A 15,351-nucleotide genomic window follows, 5' to 3' on the forward strand; every position below is an offset into this window, starting at 1 on the left:
AAAGATGATGTCTCCATGGATCATACTGTTTGTACACTCACACCAGGAGAACAGGGATCTCAGCCAGAGGTGCAAGCGCAACACCTCAGTCCTACTGATTTTCCTGACTCTGTGGCTCAGCTTTTGAAAATTTTGAACAAGAATAGAGCTGTTGTTGCTCTACCAGGAGAAAAATTAGGTCTCACTCCTCTCATTACACATAAAATTCCCCTTGAACAAGGAACTACGCCTATTTATGTACCAGCTTACCGTCTTCCCCATTCTCAGAGAGCAGAAGCAGATAGACTTGTAGAAGAAATGTTACAGAGTGATGTAATTGAATCGAGTAATTCGCCATGGAACGCTCCATTGATTCTTGTACCAAAGCGAGATGGGACTTGGAGACCTGTAATCGATTATCGCAAGCTTAACAGAGTAACAATACCTGATCGTTTCCCACTTCCAGTTCTCAATGATTTGTTGCAAAGTATTGGTCGAAACAAAGTATTCTCAACGTTAGATTTGTTGCAGGGATTCTGGCAAATCCCCCTTGATGAGGAAAGTAAACAATTGACAGCCTTTAGTACTCCCAATGGTCATTTTCATTTCAAAAGAATGCCGTTTGGTTTGCGTAGTAGTCCAATAACCTTTTCACGGCTCATGACAAATCTATTTCGTAGATTGATAGGAAGTACGCTTCTAGTTTACCTTGATGATCTCATAATCATGTCGCAAGATGTTCAGACTCATTTCCAGAACCTTGAAAAAGTACTTGCAAAGCTCGCTGAAGCTAATTTAAAAATAAAGCTTGCAAAATGTTCATTTTTAAAGCAAAAGATTAATTTCCTAGGTCATACAGTTACACCTTCAGGTATTACATTGAATGAATCAAAAATTATTGCTGCCCGTGATTTTCCAACACCTCGTACCGCAGAAGCTGTAAGACAGTTCACAGGTCTTGTAGGATTTTATCGTTCATTTATTGCTGGATTCTCTATTATAGCCGCTCCGCTTTACAAGTTGCAAAGAAAAGATGAACCCTTTGTTTGGGGAGAGGCCCAGGATCAGTCATTCAAAAAACTCAAAGCAGCCTTGATTTCGTCACCTGTCCTTAGGTACCCAGATTTTTCTAAACCTTTTACGTTGGTTACAGATGCTAGTGACATAGGTTTAGGTGCTGCATTACTTCAAACAGAAGGTCACAGAGATCACGCAATAGCTTATGCTAGCCGCACATTATCCAAAGAAGAGAAAAATTATAGTGCAACAGAACGAGAAGCCTTGGCAGTTGTTTGGGCACTTAAACATTTCAAAGATACAATTTATAATTACCCAGTTCATGTTCTTACAGATCACCAACCATTAATTCCCTTGTTCAAAAATAAGAATCCAGTTGGAAAGTTTGCTAGATATTTGCTCAAAATTCAAGAATTCAATCCCACATTTGGATATATTCCAGGAAAGCAAAATGTTGTAGCCGATGCGTTTTCTCGACACGTAGCTGCGATTCAGTTAAATTACCCAGCATTAGATGCTACAGTAGTAGAAACAGAACAGAGACAAGACCCCATATGGGCACCCGTCATTAAATTTTTGACTAAGCAAGACACTCGCCCGATTCATAAACCGCCAGTACCATTGAAAGAACTAGTTATGTTGGACAATTTACTGTGTAGAGTAGTAAAGCTAGGGACAGCCCCGAGGAAATGTTGTCAGTTAGTTGTTCCAGCTGTCTTGGTACCAACTGTGTTAAAAATTATCCATGATGCTCCTGCAAGTGCACATCCAGGAAAGGATTGTACACTCCAACAAGGTCGATTGAAATATTTTTGGCCAAAAATGGCTAAGGAGATTGCTCATTATGTTGACAGATGTTTAACTTGTTTACAGCACAAGGGACATGTTTCAGGACCTAATCCAATTCAGGTGTACCCAGCAACTAAAGCTCCTTGGGAACGAATATCGATGGATTTATTGACAAATTTTGCGGAAACAGAGAAAGGGAACAAACATTTGCTTGTAATGGTCGATAATTTTTCACGGTTTTGCGAACTAGTTCCTATCCCGAACAAAACAGCAGAAACCATAGCCAGCGCATTCCATGACCAAATAATTTGTAGATATAGTATGCCTAAAGTAATCCTTTCAGATAATGGTCCAGAATTCAGTAATAGTATTCTAACTAGCTTGTGTGATTTATATAACATCAAAAAATGTAGCATCATGCCTTATCATCCGGCAAGTAATGGACTAGCTGAACGTACTAACAGGAAAGTGTTAGATGCCTTGAGAGTCACGTTGAATTTTGATAACAACAATTGGGATGATTTTATACCCTTAATTCAGTGTGCTATAAATTCTTCAATTAATGTTTCTACTGGTGACACACCTCACGCTATTCTTTATGGTACAGATAAGATCCTCCCTAATGAATTGATTAACGTACCTCCTACTCCCTTATATAACGTAGATGATTTTGTTCAAGTGAAGCGGAGACAAATGCAATTAGTATTCAAGAAAATACGAGAACAACTGTCCAAAGCAACAGCCGAGTTCACTCTAGCAAGAAATGCACGAACTAAACCCAGTAAAATAACTATTGGATCTGTAGTAATGATACTTAACCAACACAGGTCTGGTCCTATGTACAAGTTAACTAAGAAATTTTTGGGTCCATATAAGGTAATCGAGCTTATTAAAGGTAACAAATACAGACTTAAGAACTTGTTAACAGGAGAGTATATAAATGAACATTTAGACCATATGAAGTTAGCTAAAATGACTGTTGACGAGACTGATGAGGAAGATGACAATGAACTTACCTGGACAGATACTCCTACTCGGACACCACCTTCTGTGGTTGACAGACCACTTGATGTTCAGCAACCCCATACTAGCAATTATAATCTTAGATCTAGACCTCTCGTTTCAACCGTGCACTCACCACATGTCCATTGGCTTGATGTTAACGAGGATATCTCTCAAGATGATAGTTTGTCGCATGAAGTTTCACCTGTTCCGGACCTTCAGTCAGAGCCAGAGTTGTATAGTGCTCTGGATGAGCTAGGTGTAGATATCATCAGAATTTATAATTGAGTGCACTCTGCAGTTATTCTGTTGTTTTGAAAAAAAAAAAAAAAAAAAAAAAACATTTGCAGTATTTCTACCACATGTGTCTTATTATTACCATTATATATAATGTATAGTTTTTCTCAACTTTAATTGGTTATAAATTAGATGCCTTTGTTAAGTCTACTACCATTTGTATTTTTACAGTGCTTGTCATAGGAGTTATTATTGTTCTAGCAACCACATTGAGGCCAGTGAATCCTGACTGCTATCACGCAGATGTTAGTCTTCTTGATCCAGGTCTTGTATATGCTTGTAAATATATTGCACATTATATATATTGTACATTGGTCTTGTAAATATATTGTATTATTTCAGAAAAAAAAAGAGAAAAACAAAAAATAATAATAATTATCTATCTTGAAATTCAATTGTGGTTGTTAGGTCAGAACTTTGTTCCATTAATGCAATAATTGTTTAATTTTGTATGGTTTTCAAGCACATGCCATTGACACATGTTAATAATTTTGTTTAGGCAATACCTTGAGTTGTATTGTTCATATCTGATCAGTAGACATACACATGTTCTTAATACTCTGGTTTAATCAAAGCATTGTTACCATGATTTTCACCTATTATGATGAATTTTTTTTTTGGTGCATATATGCCGAGTTGTTAGTATTACGCACACCTGATCTTCTTTCAATGTTTTATTATGCAAATTTCACATGTAAGCCATTATTGAATGCCACCGAGGTCCTTTCAGTATCATTGTAACTATATAGCTAGCCAGAGCTTGTCGACAAGGGACGTCGACTTGGTAGCGTGTCCGAGCGGTGTTATACTCAAATTCTGTCAGTTGAAATGTAACCAATCACAGGCGAGTAGGCCTCTGACGTCATGCCAGACAGAGGAGCATCAGGCATGCTCCCAGCAGCCTCAGTTATCCTCACAGACTCAGAGTAGAAGGACCTCGGCTAGGCAGATATATACCTTGCTATCTCAGTCAATAAATATATACAGAAGCGACTACTGTGTCTATCTTCTACCCGAACAAGGCAAACGAATACATTTCATTCCACTTACTTAAAGAACTTCACACTTATCTTCCTCTAGTGTCACGCATTCATGCACTGTTTATCGGTGGGAGGAGGGGCTGGTTGTCGACGTGTCGGTGGGTGGAGGGGTTGGGTGTCGACGTGTCGGTGGGTGGAGGGGCTGGTTGACGACGTGTCGGTGGGTGGAGGGGTTGGGTGTCGACATGTCGGTGGGTGGAGGGGCTGGTTGACGACGTGTCGCTGGGTGGAGGGGTTGGGTGTCGACATGTCGGTGGGTGGAGGGGCTGGTTGTCAACATGTCGGTGGGTGGAGGGGCTGGTTGTCGACGTGTCGGTGGGTGGAGGGGTTGGGTGTCGACGTGTCGGTGGGTGGAGGGGCTGGTTGACGACGTGTCGGTGGGTGGAGGGGTTGGGTGTCGACGTGTCGGTGGGTGGAGGGGCTGGTTGACGACGTGTCGGTGGGTGGAGGGGTTGGGTGTCGACGTGTCGGTGGGTGGAGGGGCTGGTTGTCAACATGTCGGTGGGTGGAGGGGCTGGTTGTCAACATGTCGGTGGGTGGAGGGGCTGGGTGTCGACGTGTCGGTGGGTAGAGGGGCTGGTTGACGACGTGTCGGTGGGTGGAGGGGCTGGTTGTCAACATGTCGGTGGGTGGAGGGGCTGGTTGTCGACGTGTCGGTGGGTGGAGGGACTGGGTGTCGATGTGTTGGTGGGTGGAGGGGCTGGTTGTCAACATGTCGGTGGGTGGAGGAGCTGGTTGTCAACATGTCGGTAGGTGGAAGGGATGGCTGTCGACGTGTCAGTTGGTGGAGGAGCTGATTGACTGTGTGGAGTTGCACGTGATGGTCAATTGTTGTACTGTAACTGGAGGGTGATGAGCAATTGGTGCAGCGTAAATCACGGCCTCCTGAGATGCGTAAGTATGATGAGGATGATGAACACTCCTTCACTAATCATCACTTCTATTGAGAGATCTCAGTAATAATTGAAATCGGAATATATAATCAGTGTTGGACTAATTACGAACTTGATTACAGTTTTGGCATAAAGGTGTAAATGTAATAATTAGTGTTGTGTGTGGTTATTGGCAGGTCGTCAGGCGTGAGCACCCAGCAGGTGACTGTACCGGACACCATCACACAGTGGGTGGGCAAGGCCGTGTGTGCCCACCCACAGAAGGGCGTAGGACTCTCCCAGAGGAAGTCCATCACCACCTTCACCCCCTTCTTCGTCGACCTCACCCTTCCCCCCTCTCTCAAGCGTGGAGAGATCCTCCCCGTCAAGATGTCTGTCTTCAACTACCTCGACCAACCCATACCTGTAAGTCCGCCTCTTTATCTCTGACTTGCCATCAACACTCACACACACACACACACACACACACACACACACACACACACACACACACACACACACACACATACACACACACACACACACACACACACACACGGGGCCTCATAGCCTGGTGGATAGCGCGCAGGACTCGTAATTCTGTGGCGCGGGTTCGATTCCTGCACGAGGCAGAAACAAATGGGCAAAGTTTCTTTCACCCTGAATGCCCCTATTACCTAGCAGTAAATAGGTACCTGGGTGTTAGTCAGCTGTTATGGGCTGCTTCCTTAGGTGTGTGTGTGTGTGTGTGGTGTGGAAAAAAAAGTAGTTAGTAACAGTTAAAATATGCCCGAAACGCTTTGCGTAATAGTGGCTATGCCCGAAACGCTTTGCGTAATAGTGGCTTTAGGCATTGTATGTACTAGCTCTACCTATAAGTCAAACAATCCTTGTAAATATTTATTGTATGTATGTACCTTACCTAAATTGTATTGTATTGTATTGTATTGTAGTTGATTGACAGTTGAGAGGCGGGCCGAAAGAGCAAAGCTTAACCCCCGCAAAACACAACTAGGTGAACACACACACGCAAACACACACACACACACACACACACACACACACACACACACACACACACACACACACACACACAGCGACGGGTAGTAGGCCAGCGACGGTAGGAGACACACGCGATTAGCGAGGTCCGCGGAAATTCGTCAATTTCTCGGGACATTGAAGGATTATTGAGGCTAGATCACACCTCTCGCAGTGTGTAGCTAGCAGGGTGCTACATAGCATAGTGATATCGCTAGCGATAGTGCAAAAAAAACAAAGTGTAGCTAGTGGAATCACCGGTGCATACAGTGTGGAGGACCGAGTAGTGACCTGACCTGACCTGACCTGACGGCCAGGTGGGACGGCCCGCCATGGAACTGCTGACTGTGTTTGTTGGGTGGTGACTGTGACTCCAGAGATTTGTGTAGAAAAGAATCGACATCGTCAATCTACTAGCACTTAGAGAATCACCAAGTGGAAAGGCGACGACTGAGCACCATCGTCAACTATACATCATCATTACTCATCTAGTTGTGTGAGCGGGAATCATACTGGTATGTACCCCCCCCCCTCTCTGGTCAAGTAATCAGGTGTACAGTGTGAGGTAAAATATTATCAAATTCTTCTTCAGGATAGTATATATATATTTAAAATCTCAGTGTGGCTCATTCTGTGTAGAAGTTACCGCTTCCGGGAACTAGTGACACACGTAAACGCACGCACGCACGCACAGGCACGCACGCACGCACGCACAGGCACACACGCATGCACTCAAGCCCACGTATGTATGCACACACACACACACGCACACACAGGCTAGAAGGGATTAACACCTTTCGTGGAAAGGAGATAAAACCTCTAATAATCCACCCCTCTCTCTCTTACCTGCTGTAAGCTGAACACCTCACCTCCTAGTAACCCCATCCCAAGCGCACACACGTTCTCTCTCTCTCTCTCTCTCTCTCTCTCTCTCTCTCTCTCTCTCTCTCTCTCTCTCTCTCTCTCTCTCTCTCTCTCTCTCTCTCTCTCTCTCTCTCTCTCTTGCTCTCTCTCTCTCTTGCTCTCTCTCTCTTGCTCTCTCTCTCTTGCTCTCTCTCTCTTGTTCTCTTTCTCTCTCACTTGTTCGCTCTCTCTTGCTCTCTTTTGTTCTCTCTCTCTCTTGCTCTCTTGCTCTCTCTCTCTCTTGACAAGGGACAAAATGGCAGGAGGATGCAACAGGGAGACGGGAAGCAGCCAGGGAGATCAAACAAAGGAATTGCTAACCCAAGTTCTGGAGGAATTCAGGAGGGAGATGAATGAAATGTGGATTACAATTAACAATCTGCAAAGTGAGCTAGCATCAGCAAGGGAGGAGATCAAATCTCTCACAGAGAAAAATAAAGAGACTGAGCATCAGATTATCATCTAAAGGGAAGGTGGGAATGTTACATTGGAAGGAAATGCCTCTGTACCTGTTACATTTGCAGATATACTGAAAAAGAGCTCAGAAGCAATGGACACAGTGAGGGAGGTAGCGATGCAAGCAGCTACGTCACAGGAAGCAGCAAGGTGCACCACTCAACTGCTGGAGAGAAAAAGATCAGTGGTAGTTGTAGTCATCAAAGATCAGGAAGGATCCAACAGGCAAGAATGGAATGGCAAGGATAGAGAGGCAGTACATGGGCTACTGAAGGGGTTACAGATGGAAGGGGCTGTACATAACATATAGAAGGTTTTCTGGTTGGGCTGGTACAACAAGGACAGAAACCGACTTTTAAAGGTGGTGTTTACAAACGAAACCACGAAGGAGGACATTCTCAAAAGGAAGAGTCGTCTGCAGCATATAGAGGGATACAAAAAAGTATTCCTGCAGAGGTACAGGACGAAGGAGGAGAGAGCCAGGGCAGCAGAGGCAAGGAGAAAGCGCAGGGAGAGAGGAGCAAACCAGGAAATCACAGCCCTCAACACAACAGTCCCAGAGACAAGAGGAGAACCCAAAACCAGCATCCCAGCAACACCAGAGGGGAGGGCAACACCACCACCCCCCTCTGCATAGAAACCCTCCCTTCCCCTCACCCTACCTGCCCCCACCAAACCCTCCCTCCCACCCCCCACCCCATTCTGACCCTGACACCCCTTCCCAATTCCCATCATGTCCCCCCTCCCACCTTTTTCCCCCTGTCCCCCCTCCCCCTTCATCCCATACCCTCCCTATCCCTCCTCCCCCCTCACCCCGTATCCTCTATGTCCCCCCTACCTCCTTAACCCACACCCTACCTGTCCCCCCTTCCCTTAAACCCCCCACCCCAAAGTCCTCTGAGACCCTGCAAACCACCTCACAGATCCTCTCACCCACGGAACAGCTTCCCACACCAGCAGAATGCTTGCCAAGAAAGGGACATGAAAATGAACAGAAGAAAGTGAGCTCCAAGGCGATGTACACTAACACAGATGGGATTTCAAATAAAACAAGTGAACTTGGAGAATGGGCACTAGAAGAAAACCCAGAGATAATAGTACTCACAGAAACAAAGTTAACGAAAATCATAACAAACACAGTGTTTCCTCAGGGCTACTATGTAGTGAGGAAAGAGAGAGAAGGGAGAGGAGGAGGTGGTGTAGCTCTGCTACTAAGAGAAGGTTGGAGTTTCGAAGAGATGGTAATTCAGAACTGTGAAGGTTTCAGTGACTACATTTCAGGCACCATAGCAACTGGAGGACAGAAAATTATTATAGTAGTCATATATAACCCCCCACCGAATGACAGAAGACCCAGACAGGAATATGATAGAAACAACTTGGCCACCATCAATATAATAGAGAGAGCAGCTTCTGTGGCTAGCAAGAACGGATCCAGACTTCTAATCATGGGAGACTTCAACCATGGGAAGATAGATTGGGGGAACAGAGACCCCACATGGAGGCCCAGACACATGGAGAGCTAAGCTGCTGGATGTGGCAACAAGAAACTTTCTAAGTCAACAGGTCAAGGAACCGACAAGAATGAGAGGAGGGGATGAACCAGCCTTGCTTGATCTGATATTTACCCTAAATGAGTCGGATATAAGGGAAGTTAAGTTGGAAGCCCCCTTGGGAATGAGTGATCATAGTGTATTGAGCTTTGAGTACCTGGTTGAGCTGGGAATTATCAGCCCCAAAAAAGAACTGGGAACCAAAGGGCTGGCGTACCGAAAGGGAAACTATGAGGAAATGAATAAATTCCTATGGGATATACATTGGGACACAGAACTCGGAACCAAGTCCGTACAAGACATGATAGAATATGTCACCCAAAAATGTCAGGAGGCTGTAAGCAGGTTTGTCCCAGCCCGATAGGAAAAAACAGAGAAGCAAAGGAAAAATCCGTGGTTTAATAAGGAATGTATGAAAGCAAAGGAGCTGAACAAAAGGGCATGGAGGAACTTCCGTAATAACAGAACACCAGAAAGTAGAGTGAGATACCAGAGAACCAGGAACGAGTATGTCAGTGTGAGAAGAGCAGCTGAGAAAATGTATGAAAATGATATAGCTAATAAAGCCAAGACCGAACCAAAGCTAATACACAGTCACATCAGGAGGAAGACAACAGTGAAGGAACAGGTGATGAAACTTAGCGTGGGCGAGGACAGGTACACAGAGAATGACAAAGAGGTGTGTGAAGAACTCAACAAAGGTTCCAGGAGGTCTTTACAATAGAAGAGGGAGAAGTCGCGGCGCTAGGAGAGGTGGCAGCAAACCAGGTGACCTTGGATAGGTTCGAAATTACAAGAGATATAGGTTAAGAAGCACCTATTGGAGCTGGATGTGAGAAGCTGTTGGGCCGGACAGAATCTCACCATGGGTATTGAAAGAGTGTGCAGGAGCACTTTGCTTGCCACTCTCCATAGTGTATAGTAGGTCACTGGAAACGGGAGATCTACCAGAAATATGGAAGACTGCTAATGTAGTACCAATATACAAAAAGGGTGACAGACAAGAGGCACTGAACTACAGGCCAGTGTCCTTAACTTGTATACCATGCAAGGTGATGGAGAAGATTGTGAGAAAAAACCTAGTAACACATCTGGAGAGAAGAGACTTTGTGACAACCCACCAACATGGGTTCAGGGAGGGTAAATCTTGCCTTACAGGATTGATAGAATTCTACGATCAGGTGCCAAAGATTAAACAAGAAAGAGAATGGTGGGCGGACTGCATTATTTTGGACTGTCGGAAAGCCTTTGACACAGTAGCCCATAAAAGGTTGATGCATAAGCTGGAGAAACAGGCAGGAGTAACTGGCAGCGCGCTCCAGTGGATAAGGGAGTACCTAAGCAATAGGAAGCAGAGAGTTACAGTGAGGGGTGAGACCTCAGAATGGCGTGAAGTCACCAGTGGAGTCCCACAGGGCTCTGTTCTTGGGCCTATCCTTTTTCTGATATACGTAAAAGATCTCCCAGAGGGTATAAACTCATTCCTCTCAATGTTTACTGAAGACGCCAAAATTATGAGAAGGATTAAGACAGAGGAGGACAGCTTGAGGCTTCAAGAAGACCTGGACAAGCTGCAGGAATGGTCGAACAAATGGCTGTTAGAGTTTAACCCAAGCAAATGTGATGTAATGAAGATAGGGGTAGGAAGCAGGAGACCAGATACAAGGTATCATTTGGGAGATGAAATACTTCATGAGTCAGAGAGAGAGAAAGACCAGGGGGTTGATATCATGCCAGACCTGTCCCCTGAAGCTCATATCAAGAGGAAACCATCAGCAGCATATGCCAGGTGGCTAACATAAGAACGGCCTTTAGAAACTTGTGTAAGGAATCTTTCAGAACATTATATACTACATATGTCAGACCAATCCTGGCGTATGCGGCTCCAGCATGGAGTCCATATCTAGTCAAGCATAACACTAGACTGGAAAAGGTTCAAAGGTTTGCCACCAGACTAGTACCCGAGCTGACAGGTATGAACTACGAGGAGAGACTACGGGAATTAAACCTCGCTTCGTTGGAAGACAGAAGAGTTAGGGGGGGCATGATCACCACATTCAAGATTCTCAAGGGTATCGACAGGGTTCATAAAGACAGGCTATTTAACACAAGGGGCACACGCACTAGGGGACACAGGTGGAAACTGAGTGCCCAAATGAGCCACAGAGATATTAGAAAGAACTTTTTAGTGTCAGAGTGGTTGACAAATAGAATGCATTAGGAAGTGATGTGGTGGAGGCTGACTCCATACACAGTTTCAAGTGTAGTTATGATAGAGCCCAATAGGCTCAGGATCCTATACACCTGTTGATTGACGGTTGGGAGGCGGGACCAAAGAGCCAGAGCTCAACCCCCGCAAGCACAACTAGGTGAGTACAGTCTTCTAGGCTTCCAGCGACACAGACTGTGCTACACAGTCTTCCTGGCGTCCAGCGACACAGACTGTGCTACACAGTCTTCCTGGCGTCCAGCGACACAGACTGTGCTACACAGTCTTCCTGGCTTCCAGCGACACAGACTGTGCTACACAGTCTTCCTGGCTTCCAGAGATACAGACTGTGTTAGACTTTGCTCCTTCTTCTAACAGTGACTTACGATAATGTCTAACCTCCTCATTCTAACTTAAGTCATGCCATTCACAGATCATCCTGGAGCGGTAACTGCTTCAAGTCACTCAAAACATTAATGATGCCATTAATTCTTATGTGTCTACTGTCTTGGTTTAGGTGTCTGTGAGGGTGCAGGTGAGTGAGGAGTACCAGATCTTGGAGGAGGCGACTGATCAGATTGTCCTCGGGAAGCGTAGCTCTTGTGTCCCGGCACAGGACATGGTCGTTCACATAGTGAGGATCAAACCCCTGGTGATCGGAGAAGTCAACATTAGCGTAGCTGCCTTCATCGACCATGAGTACTCTCAGCCCTGCGGCTCCGGTGATTCATCCATCAACAGAAGGTCAGCAAAATATTCCTTCTTTCCTCACTACTCATCAGCATTCAAGTCATGATGAGGATTTTAATAATATTAATAATAATAATAATAATAATAATAATAATAATAATAATAATAATAATAATAATAATGATAATACACAAGTAAATAATCTTTATGTGATAATATCTATGATAAAATAAATTTGAGCAATGCGGCAGAGTGATGAACTCCATTACCTTGCCTGAGTGCATAGGGATTATCCTTTGCTCCTGCCAGAGTGCATGTCAGATTATCCATAGGTAATGGATAATCCGCATGCACTCTGGCTGGGGAGATGAGGCTGCAGAGTTGGGGAGCTTCATGCTCTCCTCTGCAGGCTGAGGTTCTGTTCTTTGGTCCCTGGTGGGCGGTTTGTTCGGTTGTTGTCTTCTACTTCTCTGGCCAAGAATGATTCAGGTGGTTCCCGGAGGGGTCCCGAGATGGCTGATGCCTGGCAGGTCTGCGTGCCACCGGTTCTGCCTCGTGGGTGCTATGTTGGCTGACCCCACTCCCTGGGTATCCCGTTCTTTGTGTCAGGAAAGCTAAGCAGCTTGTGGTCTGCCCTTAGGCCTCTGATATTCGTAAATATGCAGTAAATATGGCTGCAGTTTTTTCTTTAAAAATGTCGAGGCCTTTGGGGCTTAGAGGTTACATGGTTTAACCGGGTCTTGTGGGCCCAACACAGTGGGCTCAGAATCCAAGAACAGCGCCAATTCAACGCCGAATCAACGTCATCAACGTTTAATTTACATTGATAATGCTGATGCATCGTCGAACCCGCACCACTCTTGGATATCGTGCTCACTGGGGATTTGGTGAAAGTTCCTGGTCCCAGTCGGTCTTGTTTGACCTAAGACCTGCCGTTTCTCCTCATCCTCCCTGATTAGTTCGTTGTTTGCCTTTTGCTCTTTAGTTAGCTTCAAGAAGCCATGAAGCGGCTCTTCCCACAAAACTATCATTGAATATAATAAAACGCCTCTTTCTGGTGGCTCCCAGACTCCATACCTGCCAGGTTAGTTAGTTCCTTGTACATCACTCCGAACTGACCTGCAACAGGCTCTTGGCAGGGGTTTCGAGCCGATTGGTGCCGGCCATAAATATTAATAGGCGTGAGCTAGTTTTGAGTGAACAAATTGTTTGGAATGAATAGTTTGGCAGGTTTGATGCTTCATTTCCCATGAACTCTGCAGTTGTCTGTCAAGCTTGACTGACTTTCTTGTTACGAACCCGGATCCAGCGTTCGAGCCTGGAGCAGTGACAACCACGCCATCTGTGGGTCAGCTCCCGAAACCCCCGCCAAACGGACGACGACACCTGGTGAGGACAGCGTGTACTGGCCTCGAGGACCAGTTTCCAGTCTGGTGCAGCGCTCAACACCGCCACCACTGACCTCTGGTGAGGTGGTGCTCCGACGACAGCGCCATCTATGGACTGGATACGTCAGGTGTTTGTGCCCGAGCCCGTAAGTGAGGTGTTTTAGTGTGTCCCAGTCATTGATGACGTGTCTGTTTACAGAGTCGACCTGGGACCGCTGTGTTGAAGGTTGAGTCAGTCTACCCGAGGCAGCCAGTCTCCATACCTTGAACGTTGCTGCAGCTGTTGTGAAGTCGTCCCTCCCGGAAGAACACTGTGGTGTGTTAGCCTGCCAGTGGAGTGGCAGTAAGAGGATTTACCCGGGACCGACTGTTGGAGACGATCATCCACTGGGGTATTGAGGACAGGAGGGTGATTTGTGATATCACACGAGACTCCTGTCTAGGGCGTACCCCTTATATCGTTCGTGGAGTGTCCGTACCAGCCTTGGTGGCTTAGAACCTGCCAGCGGACCAGCTGGACGTGTGGTTGACGGCCTCCACGACGGTGCCCCCAGTGGACCTGAGTTTTGGCTGACCTGTGGCCAGGGTAGGCTCAACTTCTTTGGAGAATTAATTGTGAGGCCACGAAGAGAGCACCAAGGATTCGGCACCGAGAGTTATGGCACCAGCGTCTTCAGCAGAAGACATCGATTGAGGATTAATCCCCTTGTCAAGTGTTAATACCCCTCCCCTTTGTGTACTCATTTATTTTATATATTTAAACGGTGATGGTAATAATTATAATATTAAGTTCTTAGCTTTCTTTCCCTACTCCCTTTAAGTTACTTGCGTCACGGATCTCATCCCTTGAAAGCCACTACTGGCTTGGGGTCGGATACAACTTCCTCTAAAAACATCAGAGTACGAACCTAGTTGCGACCCGAGAGGGCCGTAACATTTCTGGATAGATTTCTCAGTGAGGATGTTGACAAGTCACCTGCTTCTTGCACCTCACTCAAGAGGCCAGGTTCTGGCTTTGATCTCCATATAACATCTGATTTTTCTATCTACTCTGTGATTGTGAAAAAGTAAAGCAAAGTAAGGAAGAAAGGAGGGGATAAGGTTGAATAACATGGATAAGGTTGAGGAGGGAACTAAGGTAGAGAGAAGCGAGTGGGGATAGAAAACGGGGAGCGAACTGGAAGAGTGGAGGTAGGAGGAATGAAGGAAGGAGGGATAAGAAGGTGTAGGGAGAGTTACAAGGCTGTTATTCTGTTATACTATCTGTGATGTTATACTATACTGATATTCTAAGATGTTCTGATGTTTGCTGCCACCACCTGTCATTGAAACTAAATATAAATTCCACTTAAACAATGTGACAGGAGTACTGTTTAATTTATCACTTTCTAAATAAATTCCTAAGTAAACCCGACAGGTTAAGTGAGGCGAGGTGGCGCGCGAGCTCCTCTCATCAAGCCACACCTTCCCTCACTCACCTCACGGTGCCCTCACTCTCGTTCCTACCTTGTTCATCTCGTTATTTCTCTAGTCTTAACTCTTACTTGAGGGGACATTGGTTCAAAGAGAGGACTGAACAAAAGTCAAGCTTGTTATTCTACACATAGACATTTATCGAATCAAATTATTTGAAATTATTTCAATTTCCAGCAATTGATATTTAACATTTTTACCATCCTATTATTTAACATAATATTGACCAAATTAAAAAGGGGGGGGTCACCCACTCCATGCACGCCCACACCATACATTGCTAAATGGTTCAGACTCTACTAACTTGTCACCACTAAGACACACTTCTGGTTTAAGACAATGCATAACTGAACTCTTACCTCACTAACAAGTTAACCCAAGGGTGGGTGATGGCTAATCACCAGCCCGGATGGAGGAGCTGGTTGGATGTACTCACCCTTGCAAAGGTTCCACTCTCACTGCTCAACCACCTCGCTGGCCGAGCCAGGGGTGGATACTCTCGCAAGCCAGAACATGGCTTCTTTGTTGAAAGTACTGCCGTCAGCAAAGCTGTGCAGGCTCACCTCACCAACTACCACCTCGCTCTCGACTAACACGCACACACGTATACACTCACACACAATTACAACTCATAATTATACGTAA

General features: G+C 45.4%; 2 protein-coding genes across 2 annotated transcripts in view; one reads left to right on the forward strand and one right to left on the reverse strand.

The window, feature by feature from the left end:
• Window positions 1-15,351, reverse strand: part of LOC138357549 (pregnancy zone protein-like) — a 657,491-nt gene that overhangs the window by 333,278 nt on the left and 308,862 nt on the right. The gene's annotated exons all lie outside the window — the stretch shown is intronic.
• The window catches only part of LOC123764579 (murinoglobulin-1-like), a 163,268-nt gene that overhangs the window by 137,809 nt on the left and 10,108 nt on the right, over window positions 1-15,351 (forward strand). The window contains 2 exon segments of the mRNA XM_069314606.1: window positions 5,194-5,422; window positions 11,673-11,899. Coding sequence (XP_069170707.1) covers window positions 5,194-5,422; window positions 11,673-11,899 — 456 coding nt within the window.

Source organism: Procambarus clarkii, chromosome 79, assembly GCF_040958095.1.
Source record: "Procambarus clarkii isolate CNS0578487 chromosome 79, FALCON_Pclarkii_2.0, whole genome shotgun sequence".
Taxonomy (NCBI): domain Eukaryota; kingdom Metazoa; phylum Arthropoda; class Malacostraca; order Decapoda; family Cambaridae; genus Procambarus; species Procambarus clarkii.